This window comes from Caloenas nicobarica, chromosome 9 (assembly GCF_036013445.1).
Source record: "Caloenas nicobarica isolate bCalNic1 chromosome 9, bCalNic1.hap1, whole genome shotgun sequence".
In the NCBI taxonomy this organism is placed as follows: Eukaryota; Metazoa; Chordata; class Aves; order Columbiformes; family Columbidae; genus Caloenas; species Caloenas nicobarica.
In genome coordinates this window covers 19,012,716-19,028,260 of record NC_088253.1, presented here as the reverse complement: position 1 = coordinate 19,028,260, position 15,545 = coordinate 19,012,716, and the positions used below count along the sequence as shown (strand labels likewise).

At 39.0% G+C, this 15,545-nt stretch overlaps 1 protein-coding gene across 2 annotated transcripts; it reads right to left on the bottom strand.

The window, feature by feature from the left end:
* Positions 1-579: 579 nt before the first annotated feature.
* LOC135992233 (receptor-interacting serine/threonine-protein kinase 2-like) lies at positions 580-14,873 on the bottom strand. Of its 2 annotated transcripts, XM_065641249.1 has the most exons (12): positions 14,777-14,873; positions 12,186-12,351; positions 11,022-11,175; positions 10,668-10,823; positions 10,378-10,526; positions 8,495-8,544; positions 7,506-7,667; positions 6,665-6,750; positions 5,147-5,215; positions 4,835-5,003; positions 3,783-3,938; positions 580-2,664 (listed from the first exon to the last, which is right to left on the bottom strand). In XM_065641249.1, the coding sequence occupies exons 2-12, from the start codon at positions 12,335-12,337 to the stop codon at positions 2,342-2,344; spliced, it is 1,626 nt and encodes a 541-aa protein (XP_065497321.1). In that variant the 5' UTR covers positions 12,338-12,351; positions 14,777-14,873; the 3' UTR covers positions 580-2,341. The 2 variants fall into 2 exon arrangements, with proteins under 2 accessions (XP_065497321.1, XP_065497322.1); XM_065641250.1 differs by lacking the exon at positions 12,186-12,351.
* Positions 14,874-15,545: the final 672 nt, after the last annotated feature.

Below are 15,545 nucleotides of genomic sequence, written 5' to 3'. Positions count from 1 at the left end.
ACTAATATATCCAACTCTAATGTCATATCCTATTAGAAATGTTAAATTGGAAAGCTAAATACAAAAAGAACTAAAATCTGTCTGGAAAAACAGATAACTTGTGCTCCCACTGGTTTGATGCCAGTTCTACAATTAAGACTGGGCTTAGTTCTGGCATCAAATGATACTCTCAAGTAGGCAGCTGTTCCAAGAAAAGAGCCAAAACTCTTTCTATGTCAAAAACAGAAAGACAAAAATCAGCATAGCCTGCCAACTGGCACATCAATCACAGAAGTATGCAATGTCCAGCAAGAACAGCTGAATGGAATAATTTTTGAAAATTGATAATTAAGCTTCGACAGTATTGCCAGTTTCCCCTCTTAAAAGTCTGTACATATTTCCCACAGGTGAATGATTATCTGTTTGACTCTGATTATTTTATGCCTTCTAAATACACAAAATGCCACAGCAGCAGTTCTTTTCCTTACAAGCAAGATGTCCTTTTTAGGAGACTGATCTAGTGTGTTGGAAGTTCCTATTTAAAGTGTAGATTGAAGTTCCTATTTAAAGTGTAGATTGAAAAAAAATTCAACAGCGAAGTACATGTTTAGCTCCTTTAATAGGCAAAACTATTTTCAACACATTCTGATAGACATTGCTTTTAATTGTAACAATATATTATCTCAAGGCACTCTTAATGAATTTATGTGAAAAAAAATTTACATTTGTGGTTCCAGCAGCATTGTAGCATATGATGTAACAAACATGTTATATCTTAGATGTGCCTAGAAAATGCACTGTATTGAAAATTGCAACCTGCCATTCCAAAGGAGCCCCAGTAGCCCAAGAGGAACCCCCGTCTCCCCAGGAGCCCCAGGCACCGGGCTCTTAAATCAGGGATTGTGGGTTCGAGTCCCAGCTGCGGTGACCCACCACCCTTCCGGTAGGTGCCTCTGCTCGACAGGCATGAGGCATATAAGACGAATGACGAATATAAGGGGGCAACGGCAGCACGTTGCTGCCCCTCCTAGAAGGAGGAGTGTGTGTTCCCTATAGGAACAAGGCTTTGCAAGCAGAATCAAACTATAACATTGAGGGAGGTGTTAAGAGGTGACAAAATCACCGTGTAGTCTCCATCAAAAGCAGCTCCCATGAAGTGGAAAAGGAAAAAAAAAACAAAAAACAAAAAACAGGAGTTGCAAGACTTTCCTTTCTAAAGGGAACAGGAGGCTCAATATGCAGGCCTGACCCACTTTGGTGATGCCTCCTTGGGTCCAGGCCTAAAAAACTGGCTGCCTCAAACCATTTAGGGACATGGTTTAGTGCTAGGGTTTGGTTGTGGTTGAACTCGATAATCCTCAGGGTCTCTTCCAACCGAAATCATTCTGTATTAAACTACTGAATTCAATGAGCAGTTTGAAACTGCAGAGTGAACATAGAAATGCAACATAGAGAAACAGCACAGGTTTTTGCATTTGAAATAGCTTGTTATACAATCTACAAGTATCATGTTAATCCAGTGCCATGAAGCTTGAAGGAATCCCACTGTGCCTTCAGAAAACCAGCATCTGATATAACTTCACTTTCAGTAGAATTAAAATAATGTTACTACTTTCCTTTGTAGTTCAGCAGAACCACTATTTCAAAACGATCAGCTTGGCACTTCTTCTTCCTGGTCGAATTTTACATTTGAAGTGCAGACATACCTAGAGAACTGCATGGATGTGAGGTATTAATGTTTTTCCACTTAGTAAATACTTTAAGCCCCACCTCTCCAAAGCACTGCTATCAGTGCCCCATTTTCAGAGCTTAGGACCATTTGTGAATTAAAATAATTTATATGCGTAATATACAATTTCCAAGTCTTACTTAAGGCCCTGTTGAAAAAATATTTATTGATTCTCTTAAGATTTTAACAGCTGGCTCAGATATGAGCTCAGTGAAAGGCAGTAATTTTTTTCTCCTCATCCAGTACCCTGTTGTTTGCTATCCTTATTTGGAAGGATTTAGTAACAGCCATTCTTCCATAGTGTGACCTCCAAAAAGTAAGGATCCATTTTCCTCCCTTCTGAAAAATCAAGGGAATAAGGTGTCATCTGACTTGAACTATATTTGCTCTGGTACACATTGCACTCTTCCCAGCTCTGAGGTCCGAATTAGAATTTGTTATACCCGTCTTGGTAATTTCTACAGGCAGCGGTTGACTTGACCTTTTAATCCATCTAACTTTTTCCACTGGAGGACGAAAATCGTGGACCGTAGGAAGGATTGACTTCAGTCAACAGGTTATGAAGCATTAATGTGAATCACTGCCATTCCAAATTACCAAATTGCTCCGATCCATGTAACAAATTGCAAAATGTCACAACAACAGCCTGTTTACCTTAGAAGGACAGTCTGGGCAATGGCTGCCTCGTCCCGGAGGACTGCATTTTGTCACCGAGAGTACAGTCACTACAACCTGTGCTGCCCGCTCTCCGAGGCAAAGGCAAGTGTCCAGCAATGCCCGAGCACGCCCAGTCACTGTGGGGTAGGAGGTAATTGTCTCGTAATCCATTCGAGACAATGTTTGCTGTGAGCGGAGGACATCAAGGATGTGGTTGAGGCGTCCTTCTGTCATGCAGCTCAGTATGGTCTGTCTCTGGCAGGCTAGTATTTGACAGCAGTTTCCTTTGCAGCAAAGATCTTGAGTGAAAAGGAAGCAAAATGAGATGAAACAAGTGCTCTTTTCTTCCAGAAGTTGTTAGCAAGTGTTAGCATCGACATGAGAAATACAAATGCGGTAGAGGGAAGGAGTAGGAAGAGTTAGTTTATTTGCATTCTGTGTTCAAAACTAGTCTCAAAGTACTTTCATCTTTTGTTCAAAACTCATGAAGATGAGATTACAGAAAATAAGTGTTTCTGAAGATTATTAAATGATCAGACTGTGTAAAGGAAGGAGATTTTCAGGTCTCACACTGTTCTAGCATCTGTATAAAACTTTATGCAAAGCAGCTTGGCTTGACATATATGAGACATATGAGAAAACAGGCAGTTCAGGGCAGCAGGACTGTTTGAAACGTGTATTGTGAAACTGGGAACTTGTATATATGTCAAAGCCAATCTAGTAGCAAAAGAAGTACTCTTGGCAAAGCGATCAAGAGCTTTGGGTTCTGTCTCTTTTCACAAACTGATTAGAATACTTAACAGTGACATTAGGGTTTTATAGCGTACAATAAATACCATAGACCAAGAGAAAATTAATAACGAAAAGCCACTGTTGCTTTGGAGAATGTGCCTCTGTCATTCTGATCTCTGACTGTTGCCAGTAGAGTTCTGTGATGAATTTTTCCTGCATGAACTAGTCTGTTGATTTATCCAGAAATTACATCATCACTCACAAGTAAATTGAAATGGAGGAGGATGCAAGAACTGTCTTAGGCCAGTTTGCAAAAAGCTGTCAAGAAGTTTTGTGAGGCAGAGGCAGGCTTCACACATCAGAAGTTGGCCTCTGTTCAGTAGGAAAAACTGTTTGTTTTTTATTATGGCCTTTCCAGAACTGTTTTCAGCCTGAATATGACCCTGGAAAAGATGAAGCCAATGTTCTCAGTGCCCAGTGCCTGAACTTCTCAGAACATAAGAGCAGCTACACACAAGTAGACTCATGCGATATTTTTATCAGCTTTGGAGGAGTTATTACACTAAACACATGAAAATGTGCACACAATTTAGAGAGATCTGTGTCCTCCAAACTTTAAACAATTCAATCACCAAGATGTGGCCAAGGAGAATATTGCCACCTCAAATGGGAAATGGGGTCTTACCTGTCACTGCTTGTTCAAGATGCGTAGGTTGTGGTCTGTGCTTAAGAGCCCGTGGTGGGTCCTTATGCTGACTGCTGTCTTTGCCTGCAGTTGAACCAGATAAAGGAATCGTGCAAAAGGAATTGGATTTTCTACTGTCAGAGCTTGTTGGGTGATCTAGAAAAAGTTTGAGTTAAGATGAGACTGTTGAATTGAACAACAATAGAACATTATACATATGTCAGCTACTGCAGAGGACTGGAACTGAAGTGAAAACTAACTCGAGAGCACTTAGTTATTACTAGCTGTTCTTTGGGCCCTTGCTAATACATCATTATGCCTAGGAAGATTTTGGCATACACACATCTGACTTTTCCGAACTGTCTGTAGGAATTTGTTTCTGAACTTATGGAACATCCTATTTTGTCCATAAGTCTGTCCCTAAGTCCATAAGCTACTAATCAGAACTGAAATGGAAATGCAGATGTTGCTATAAGTGAACTGACTTCCTATGGCTCAACTTTTGTATCTAAAGGCATGAGGAGTACAGAAAAAGCTTTTAAGGAAATGTATCACTTGACATATTTAAACACTTTGACAGGAAAAATCCACATTGGAAAGGCAAAGGAAGTTATTTACATAGATTGGTGATTACCAGGAATCGTTCACATGTTCCTGGCAGCACGGTCTTTTTAAAACATCTAATTTTCTTATTAGCAGATTACAAAAAAGCAGTTATTCCTGGTGGCAGTGTGGTTCCCGCTGGGGACTTGTTCAGTCAAAACCAACAGGCAGTATTTGATGTGCAAGGGAAAGGCAGCTGTACATTACAGGTCAGGCTTCTAAAATAATTTACCAGAAGATACTTTTTGATCTATACACTTAATGAAATGGTACTGTGGCACCTCTGATTTTCTACAGTGAACTCATGCTTCAGGTGATACCAGTAGAGGACACACCTGTAGTCTGAGAAGGGACAATTTTACATGGAAAATAACATGTATATGGAAAAACTGGTCATATTTATCCTTTTCTTAGAAAAGTTGGAGCTGAATGCGTTTCAAGATAGAGACCTTTCTTTGTTGTTGTGTTCTGTGCGATAGTATTTGACAGACCCGTCTCAGGAATATTTTCTCTTCCTGCATTATTTGCATTGCTATCAAATAGAACAGTTGACAGACTTGGCACTACGAAGGGAATTTTCTTGCTGATTCCATGGTTGGGTTTTGGTGAACAGATGACCTGAAAAAAATCAAAATAGAGAAGAATTCTTAGAAACTTTTGTCCCAAAACCTTTTCTAAGCAATTTTCTCTTGGAATATAAGGAATATAAGAAACAAGCAGCTTATGAAGTGCTATTGTAAGACTCTCATGTCATGACTCACCTCTGAATTGCATATGCCCGTCTGCAGTGTGTATGTTTGTGAACCTTTGCATGCATTAAGTGCTGTCTCCTGGAAAAAATAGCACAGTAACTCTAGTCAGTATACATGTGGTTTATTGAATTCACAGTTGTAAGGAGCAAGAATTTATATATATATATATATTATATTATATTCTTAGGTAAGTTGATATATAGTAACAGTGAATTGCACAGAGTAATTTTGCATTTTAACACATGTAAGTGGATGTAGAATCTAACAACTCTACCCTGTTACTGTTTCTGCTGTTTCAAGTTTATTTTAAACCCCAGTTCTGACTTTAAGTTTCCAAACAGCAGGTCTGTCTTGTGTTTAATATGCTGAACTCTCTGCAATAAGGATGTGTTAATATGTGTAACTTTTTTCCATTTTGTACTTCTGTAGCAGATTTATTCAACTGTTCTTTGGTTTATACACTTCAACACTTCTGAACCAATCCATTTTCAAGAACCTCTAGTAGCATTTTCACAGTCATTTTGGACATATTATCAGTTCAGTTGTGTGAACAATAAATAGTGCTCTTTGCTAATTTAGCAAATAGAAAAATAAAACTTTGCCCAAGGGAGACCGAAGCATTAGCTTATGGAATATTTGGCAGTAAAATCCTAACCAAACTTCAATAATACTAAAAATGACTTGGACTATAAGTATGCCACCTATTAAAACACTGATCAAGTCTGTTCTGTAATCCCAGAATGTGATTGCAATATGTAGAAAGAATCCATTGTGCATTAATAAAAAACGCACGTAAGCACAGCAGTGAAACTGACAACACAGCATGGGCTGTGTAAATCCAGATGGAATCAGAATACTTACTCAAGGACTGAAGGACGTGTCACTAGTTTCTCCACTATGACTAAATTAACTACAAAGGATATAGATATATTTGCGGCAGTCAGATTTATGCCAGACTTCCCATGGCAACGTAGGCATATATAGACTTAGCTGTATCCCTCAATTGTTGGCCATTCCTCATCTATTCTTGTGGAATTGGAGAACCCTTTTAGACCCTAGGACAAGCAGTGTCTTGTCAATTTAGAAGCAGTGAAGCGTGGAAAAAATGTTCTGATACCAGTATTGCTGCAGCACGTACTAGCACTGTCCAGGTTTTGGAATAAATACCTTCTTATCAGTACATACAACAAAAATTAACCTTGGTTCTAGCCCTAATCTGATCTACTTGAGGCTATTTGTTTTCACTCACATGGGTTTACCAGTCTGACTACAGCTGGTGACTAGAAAGAAGCTGTCTTATTTTTGTAATCACAGGTAGCATTCAACATGGTTGCTAGAGAACCTCACAATACCTCTATTCTACAATTCCTGAATGAACCTGAAGTGCTGAAGGGTACTCTCCAGCTCTCTGGCATTTCTAATAAAACTATGAAGACAAAACCTTTCCTGGTTTTGGACCACAAAGATTGTAATTGAAAGAATCAGGTAATGTCCTTGTAGGAGACCAAAACTTAAATTTGCACTGACCTTCGCATCCATCAGATCGTAGATTGCAGTGGAGATTGCCTCCTTATTTATACTAGTCAAAATTCCATCTAGAAGGTCTACACATTCTGTACGGAGAATAAAGCATTTTCAATACATTGCATATGAAAGTGTTTATATATTTAGGCTTCAGTGTATTGCAACTAACTTTACTATTATGTTGAGTAGCTAGATGAACTATACAAAATTAGTTTAATAGAACTTCCACCTCATGCCTCCTACTAGTTTTCTTTTTGAACTGATTTTAAAGAACAGTTACAGTCACATTAAAATCACATATTCTTAAGTGTTCATACAGATGTAGTGGGCTGACTTGCAAAAGGTTTACACACGATTGTATAAATCTATTGCAATAAAGGTATCTGCAAATCACTTCCTCAGCACTTGCATATTGCAACTTTGAAAATTTGCTCAAAAGTCCTCAAATATCACAATTTTAACATTTCTTGGCTATCTTTTTAGAAACAGAAGATAAATTTAACAGTTCTGCTAAAGTGAACAAGGATTACACACTTCAGACGGAAACTAGTTATGCATTGGAATCAAGACAGGTTGATATTTGTTGAAATAGCCTGTATATAGCTGACAATATAGTTTCCTTTGTTTGCACTCACTTTTACTTTATACAAAACACAGTTTTGGAGATAAGTATGCCACCTCTGGTAGGAAGCTTCGGTTAGAAAAACCATCTGCAGGACTCTGATGATCTGAAGACTGCTTTGCCTTCCACATCAGTTCTTTCATTGATATAGAGCGCTAGAGCGACATTCCCAGAAAGAGTATCTCCATAACAAATCCTGCAAAAAAGCAAACTGCATGTTACCTGCAGCACGTGGTCTGGAATCTGGTTCCTGATGCCAGCACAGAGTGATAAGGTACAACAGTCTGTTCCTCCCTGGCAGATTGCTTGGAATAAACTTTTCTGAAATGCCAGGGCGCAAACTGCTGCAGATTCCTGTCAAAACTTCCAGCAGGGTTGTCTGTCCTGCAATTTAAAGGAAAAATGTCACCGGAAAAAACATTAAATACCTCAGAACTCTCTTAAAATGATATTCAGCAGAAGTTATTTAGTGTATTTTAAAAAAAATAGTGCTTTTAAAAGCAAAAATAAAAAGTACATGAACGCTCTTGTAAAACAGATGCGCTAACCTTTAACAATAACCAAAGCTACTTATTGCAACAGGCCGGATCAGAATGAAGAACTCTGTCCAAATAATAAGTCACAAATGGCTATGTGTACATGCATTGTAAACTACGCGCACAGATACCTGATGTATACATGTAATTTTATGAGTATGTTCTAAGCACACAGTTTTACATAAAGCCTTACACCTGCTATAAGTCCTATTGTACAAAAAAAAAAAAAAATCTACTTTGGGCAGCCGCAAGATGGCAGCCATAAGCTGTGTGAGCATTAGGATGCTATTCTATGCAGTATTTCTAAAAGGTCCTCAGCCTGTAAATGCATCGGTCCTTCTGTTTTGCCATGCAGAATGAAGGCCATAGCAAAGAAGCCTTTCATTGATCTGCAGGCCATGAAACAGGTATCATTCCTAGACTGTGACAATTATTACACAACGCTTTGCGTTATTTAAAACTGCTCACACTTTCATCTAAGAAACACCTGCTTCTTTGGAAACACTGAGGATTTGTTGAAGGATTCTAGTCTTTACATCCTGCAACATGGAGCTCTGTGCTGTAGCAGGAATAGAAGGCAAAGGGGCATCTGAAACAACTGTGCTGGTTGTATCATAATTCCCTACAAGAAGGGAATTTGTGAGAAAGATTAGGGCAAACAACAGGGATAGATACCTTCAAAAGGTTTCCGTCTGCTTAGGCTCTCCCAACACAGTATTCCAAAGCTGGGGCAAAAAAACCAACAAAACAGTGAAAGACCATTCATTAATTTGGAATCTGTATCTATGTTCTCCTTTCCAAGAGCAAGTTTATTGGTTTAAGAGAAAAGAGTTTTTCAATACAAAGTCCATCCAAGTCTTTCCTAATTTGATGAGGTCCTTTTTTCTGCATTACTAAGCTTCAGTTTTCAAATGAACTGTTTTTACAATAAATCAGAATTAATTTTTTTAAAATATAGGATCAATTAGATTTCAGGTTACCACCTTATCTCCCTTTGCTCTTATGAATTTCAGAACCTTCTGTTCTCCTTTGTAATTTTTGTTTTCAAGTAGCTAAATAGCAACTGCAAGAGCTGGAGTTTTCAGCAGATGCTGACGAGCACATCAGTTAACCTACTAAAAACTTGGTTCTGACCCACCGTGTCTTTATTTTCTTCAGCAAATTTTAATAGAGCTCCAAATGCCCTTTTCCTTTTCTAACATCCTAGGAAGTATTCCAGTGATACCATAGATCTGCATATATAACCCACAACTCAGGTGGTATAAAATAAAGTTTGATAAAAAGCTCAATCTGCAAAATCAGAGGCAGAGCAAGGAGGCTGCTGGAAGAGAGAAAGCAGGATGAGTCGGAAGCAAAGCAATTGAAGGGGAAGAAGCAGTTCTAGGATAAACTCGTCTGTTTACTCATATATCTTGATGTAGTACTGAATTGCAATGTTTAGAAGAACCTCTTCTTCTGCCTTATTTCTGCATAAAATCTGAAAGTGCTTTTACTTAGGTACCCTCTAGGAAAGTATTAATGAAATGTGGACACACACGTAACTTACAGGTACTTAAGTAATATTTCATATATGACACATACTTTTGTTTTCTCTGTTGCACCACTGTCTAGACGTGCACCTATCTCATGCACTGAGTCACACCTGAACATCTAAAATTATATAAGAATGACATGCTGGAAGATGAATTATGCCACCTGAAAATAAATGACCACTCTTCCTGAGCAAAAATCTTGTGTTTATGAATATCAGATTAGTCACATTATTTATAGGTCTTCTCAAGCGTATGCATTATCTGACTCATCTTAGAGCCTGCCTCTGTGACAGTAAAGTAGGAGTTTAAATTTGCTGCCTCCATAAAAGCTCCGAGAGCGTCAGAGTGGTCATGCTTAAAAGTTATTTATAGTGTTAGTCCAGAGGCTCCGTATGCCGGTTGTAAAGATGAATGTCCATACAGAAAATAGATTCAGTTTGAGGTTCTCTCATTTATTGGTGCAACTACAAAGCATGTAACATATCCAAAAAGGACATGTGTTAGTAGGAAATCTTCCTCCTTTGTATAGAACACCTTAGTTAAAAAGTAGGAATGCTTGAGTGGCTCAGTAAGTTATTCCAGCAGAGATTCCATAGGACCTTAATGAGACACTATGGAGAGAAAGGTCTTATTTTTACCTGGGCCTCATCTGGGCATCAGCAGTTCTTCCCAAAACTAAAGCCAACAACAGTTCATGCTTAGAAACAATGTGAGTTGTAGTTATTAGGTTTCTAAATGTACATGAAAAAATTTTGGCATCTATGTTACACTTTTTAAACGTTTATGTCTGTTATATAATTCCCATGGTGAACTTTGAGAACTGCTCTTAACTTGGTATGTTTTTCACCAAATATGGGGGATTTCAAATTTAATTCACTGCTGTAATTGGTCTCATGTGGAATACTATCCCACTGCACTATGTAGATCTGGCGTTTTTACCGTAGTGTCTTTGAAAATAAGTATTTCGGCAAAGTTATAGAATGTAACAAGGACTAGGTATGATCTGCCCTTAAAAATCCCATTCACCTGTAAATGTCACCTTCCTGGGAAGGAAGGCCTCCTTCGAGTATCTCAGGAGGGAGGTACACTAGGTCCTGGCAGTTTCTCTGGTTGCAGTTCTGCAGGTCTGACCTCAGTCGTTGTTTCCGCCAGTTGGTTAGACCGTAATCTGATATCTACAGAGATGGGAGAAAAAGTAAATCTTAGTAACAATGCCTCATGTCTTGGTATTAAATGTTGGCTGTTAGGATAAATATATGCAACGATAGGATGATCACTGGATATTACATTGAAAGGCTAAAAGTAGAAGCTCCCACCTTGGCTCTGTACTGCGTATCCAAAAGCACATTGGAAGGTCTCAGGCTGCCGTGGCAGAACGCTGGCTCGAGGCTGTGGAGGTGCTGGAGCCCTTCAGCCACATCCGACAGGATTCTTATGAGTAGGGGAGCCGGAACTTCTGGGTACAGTTGATGCTAAGTAACACAAAATACGGGTTTTGGTAGTGTGAAATGGTTCCTATTCACACTTTCATTTGACAATAGACAGAAGCACAATATGGAAGTTAAAGAACAGATTGGCTGTGACTTCTGGTCCGTAATTTTCATGTTGGTTGTTCTCTTCTGGCTGACCTTGTAATTAATTTCATCACATAAAAGATGGCTTTTATGTACCTCATGGATGAGTGAGTGGAGGGGTCCATTGTTCATCCATTCAGTCACTATTCCCACCAGTCCACGGTACTGGTAAATCCCAAGAGGAGGCAGGAGCCGTTCAGATTCATAGCGTCTGACTTCTGTTAGATCTTGAAGTAGCAACTTCCACTCCCTGTGATGCCAAATCGGGATAGCAGGTTAAATCCAAAGCAAAGTAAAATGTTGTTTTCTGTAACTTCAACTATTTTGGGTATTTGTTTGATTTAAAGAAAAAACAAAAGGCAGACAGGGGACAGAGAAAACTTTTTTCTTTAAGTAAGCTACCAAACAAATAACATTGGTTCCTATTACAAAACTGCTGGACTTCCATTGTCTAAAAAACAAGCAACGCCTCCTGCAACCACCAAAAGTCTCTTAAAGTTTTTAACTGTTCCCAAATTCTGGCAGCATTTGGTTTTTGAAGTATTACTGACAATTTAAACTGTCAATTTAAAACTATTTGTATGAAATGCTGTTTTTCCCTCCCCTGCCTTTATAATGGAACAAATTAAACACTATGTATTCGAATAGAACGCTTTTGTATTTTACTTTTAACAAAATCTACCAGAATGGCAGTGTCCTCAGTTTATAAGAGTAACTAGTCTGTAGATGCACATCAGACACTCCTTTTTTGATAAAAAGGTCAGTGCACACTGGAATTTTGTGGTCAGCAGGCTGACACACATCAGTTCCTGCTCACTTGTTTTTATAATTACGACGTGTACACATCTCGCTGCCCTGTAACCCTGACCATTGTCCCTCCCTCCTTCCACTTCTCTGTTCCCTCACCTGTATCTGCTGTTCTTGATTAAATTCAACTGAGATCTCTTCAGGGGCCTCCATAAAGCTGTAATACCACAGCATGCTGAGTACTACTGATCAGGGTTAGTAGATATTATTATAGTAGAGATAATCAATCACTTCAGGATTAAGCTCTACTTCTATAAACATTTGTAAAAGACCATAGAGCTTATTCCTCAGCATACTTGCCCCCAGCTTGCCCCTTGGCTAGTCGGGACTTCTAGGAATGGGGATGTGTGTAGGGATCAGATGATCCTGGGCATGTCACGATTCATTCTGGTGCCGTCGCTGCAGGTCTCTGTTGCCCACCTGCAGGGTTAGGTGGCCAAATAAGACACGTACCTCTCTGGAGTGGCCTGGCTGGTCAGCAGCTTCACCGAGATATGGGTGTTCCAAGAAATATGAAAGGCTTTGAGTGCAAAGCCTGAGCCTGTCCTGGTCAAAGTAAAGCTATCCAAATCTTCCTGGGCTACTACAGGTAATGATTTGGCCATTTCTTCAGAGCTGGCTTGGGGAGAGAAATGGCAGAAAAAAAAAAATGTAAGGACTACTTTTTGTCACTACTACCAGAGCTCAGCGAGGTTGCACCACCCCTTACTTCTCAAATATCTATTACTCTAATCCAACAGGCTTCCTTTTACCACTCTGCGTCAGACTTTCCTTATAAAGACAGGAAAAATGTGCTAATTGCAAAGGAGTGTCTGGACCGTAACTTGCCATCTGAGGCTGCAAGGTGCTCATTAATTCCTTGTTATTATTGCCACCTGCTGACTTTGAAATGTTGGGCCATTATTTAAAATATAAAATGTGATTTTAAAGTGATACTGAATTATAAAGACAACAAACCAGTTAATCTTACAGGTACACGGTTGACAAAGTTTCCCCACTTCCCATAAAAAAGGCAATTATTGAATAACTCATGTCAGTGTGTTCTGCATCACTCTTGCATATCTTCTTTAATACAGTATCAGATGTCAATGCAAAAGCAAGGTAAAAGGCATATTTCCTGCAGCTGTAACCTGGCAGAACTCTACTAAATTGAGCTGTGTCTTTATAGCAGCCACTAATTCAGCCAATAGTCTCTCTATGCAGCACCTCTCTAAGACCATCTCAATGTCTCAGACACATTGCATAGCACATGTATTAGAGAGAACTTCTGCAAAGCATCTCTGTGTTATTGCGTGAGTAACATTTTTAATTACCTCTGTGAAGCTGTATTAGGCTACAGATAACCAAAAGTCAGTGGTGAAACAGAAAAACAAGCAAACTAGGAAAACAGATGAAATAAAAATGTTGGTAAGGATTACTGCAAGATCAGTGGTCAGTGAGTCAGAAGAACTCAATATAGAATATTCCCTTCAGAGTCCAGTAGACCATGGCTGGAGAAGGAAACACACGAGGGACCTGAAGTAACAGGGTCAAAACTTGAAGTAACCAGTAAGGGCTGCTTAGTGTGAATTCTGTCCTGGAAAATGGGCTGTACAAAAAGAGCTTCTGGGATGCAGAAGGTCTGAAAGTCGTCTGACTTGGAGAAGGTCACTTGTTCTACAGGAGTAAAATGGAAACAAAGCCCTGAGGATGAATTAGCCTATGCTTGTGGCTGATCTGTTTCTCGTTCATGACCAATTTATTTTCATTTAATCTCAGTATTTCAGCTGTACCATGCAGGCACATTCACTATCACAGAGGAGTACTAAGCTCAGCTTTTGCATCTAACCACAATCAAAATGCAAAAAAAAATTCAGCAGCTGATTTACCAGTTCAGCTTCAACAGTATTTGATTCCAGTAGGAAAGCACAGTTGAACTTTTTGCTAGATTATTATAGTTTGAAAGCAGTAGCTGCCTTAGGTGCTTTGCTTATAGAATAAACCCAATAAGGTATGAGGCTGACAGACAAGTTAAGAATTTCATAAAATTTGGAAAGGTTCCTCTGAATGAAGAAATTTCCAAATGAGCTATTTAAAGTTGCAAAGACAGACCACGCAGATCTACAAATCCTAAATATAAAGGAGGTAAGCAAAAGGCTGGCAAAATGGTCTCATTTTTATTATACACTATTATAGATAATCATTTATATGTATATAATCAAAATAATTTACTCAACTCCAAACATAGTACAAGGAAGATCAAACAACAAATATAGGATCTAAACCATTTCTGAAATTATCTATTTCTATTTGAAATTGAATCAAGTAAAGCTATAACAGTTTTTTAAACTCTTGCTGACTGGCTACTTAGATTTTAAAAAACCCCAGCTGTCAGCTCCTATTTGGATTTGCGAAGCCTAATTTAACTGGAGATTTTAAAAAAACAAAACGAAAACCACTTCAAGCGTCCTCTGTTACAAACCATGACATGCCAAGCACCATTGCTCCTGTGTCTGGGTTTGTGTATCTTTTTCTGCACCCAGACTTAGAGTGATTTTCTGAGAATCTCCAAGATTTTTACCCTAAAATGAGAGATCTTTTATTTATCAAGGGTGCTGTCCAGATTCCTGAAGCAGTTAGAGGGACTAATTATGGAATATAGGACAATCATGGAATTACAGTCTCTCTCTACCCCCTAGATTGCAAGTTTGGTACCAAAGCCATTTTTCAATCGTTCTGCTCTTTTGGCTGCTTTTTCTCCTGAACCCTTTTAAAAACTCAGTATCAAACCACAAGTCCAATATTTCTTAGGTGACCTTTGCAATGAGGGGTTTCATATTCTGTTTTAATAAGATGTTAAAAGTCTCAGACAGCTTTGTCATCTTCCCCTAGTTGGGCAGGAGGGAGACTGCTGTAAAAGCATTTATTTCAAGTTTCTAATTATAAAGGTAATTTTTAAAAAGTAATTCATAGCAAAGATGTTTTCCTTAGTATGAGCAAAATTCTACATTGTGCTAATATTCAGATGTCTCAATAGAAGAAACTGGAAACAAAAATCAACTTACCTCCGTAAATACAGGCATAAAAAGCGTGGAACGGTGGAGTGAAACTGCTGCAGATACTAAGGGCGAGTTGGCTTGGAGCTGCGTTCAAACACAGCTCAAGCTTTCCTGCATGAGTCAGCTGCGTTGTTGATCCCTCCTTTTATTGGCTGCCTGCGAACATCTAAAATTTCCTGGTCGGATATACAAACTGTAACTCTTTAGTGACTGCAGATGGGTTTTCAGGCTCATTTGTTAACTGCCTGTAATTAATGAGAGCAATTACAGAAAAAGAGTTTGGATTGCCGCCTTTTCCACAATGAGGAGTGCCAAGAGGGAAAACTATCTAACAGTGGAAAACACCGTAGTGGATACAGCCCAGATACAGAAGCGTGTAGAGCTGCAGGCAGGTCGTGCAGCTGATGCTTATCTCTGCAGTAGATCAAGCCAACAACATGAGTACAAAATCCCTTTAAACTTTTTGGGTCAAGTTCATCTTAAAACAGGATTAAAATTGCCACTTTTTTTTCTGGTTACAGGGTAGGTAATCATAGGGGTAACATTAGGTTGCAAAGAAAAACTAAGGATCACTTGGCTGGCAAGTAGCTCTGCTGAAAAGGTTGTTTGGGTTATGGTGGAAGCTGAGTTGATCATGAGCCAACAGTGTGCTCTTGTCACGAGTGGGGAAATTGCATACTGGGCTTTGTTAGAAATGCAGTCAGCAAAGTGAGAGAAGTCACTGTGCCTCAGTACTCAGAACTGGTGGGGCTGCATCTGAAATACTGCAGTCAGC

Coding starts and splice junctions, on each gene's coding strand:
- LOC135992233 (XM_065641249.1), bottom strand. CDS start 12,337: ATGGCCAAATCATTACCTGTAGTAGCCCAGGAAGATTTGGATAGCTTT. Junction 10,824..11,021: donor TCCACTCACTCATCCATGAG/GTACATAAAAGC, acceptor TGTGTTACTTAG/CATCAACTGTACCCAGAAGT. Junction 3,939..4,834: donor GAACACAACAACAAAGAAAG/GTCTCTATCTTG, acceptor AACTTTTTCTAG/ATCACCCAACAAGCTCTGAC.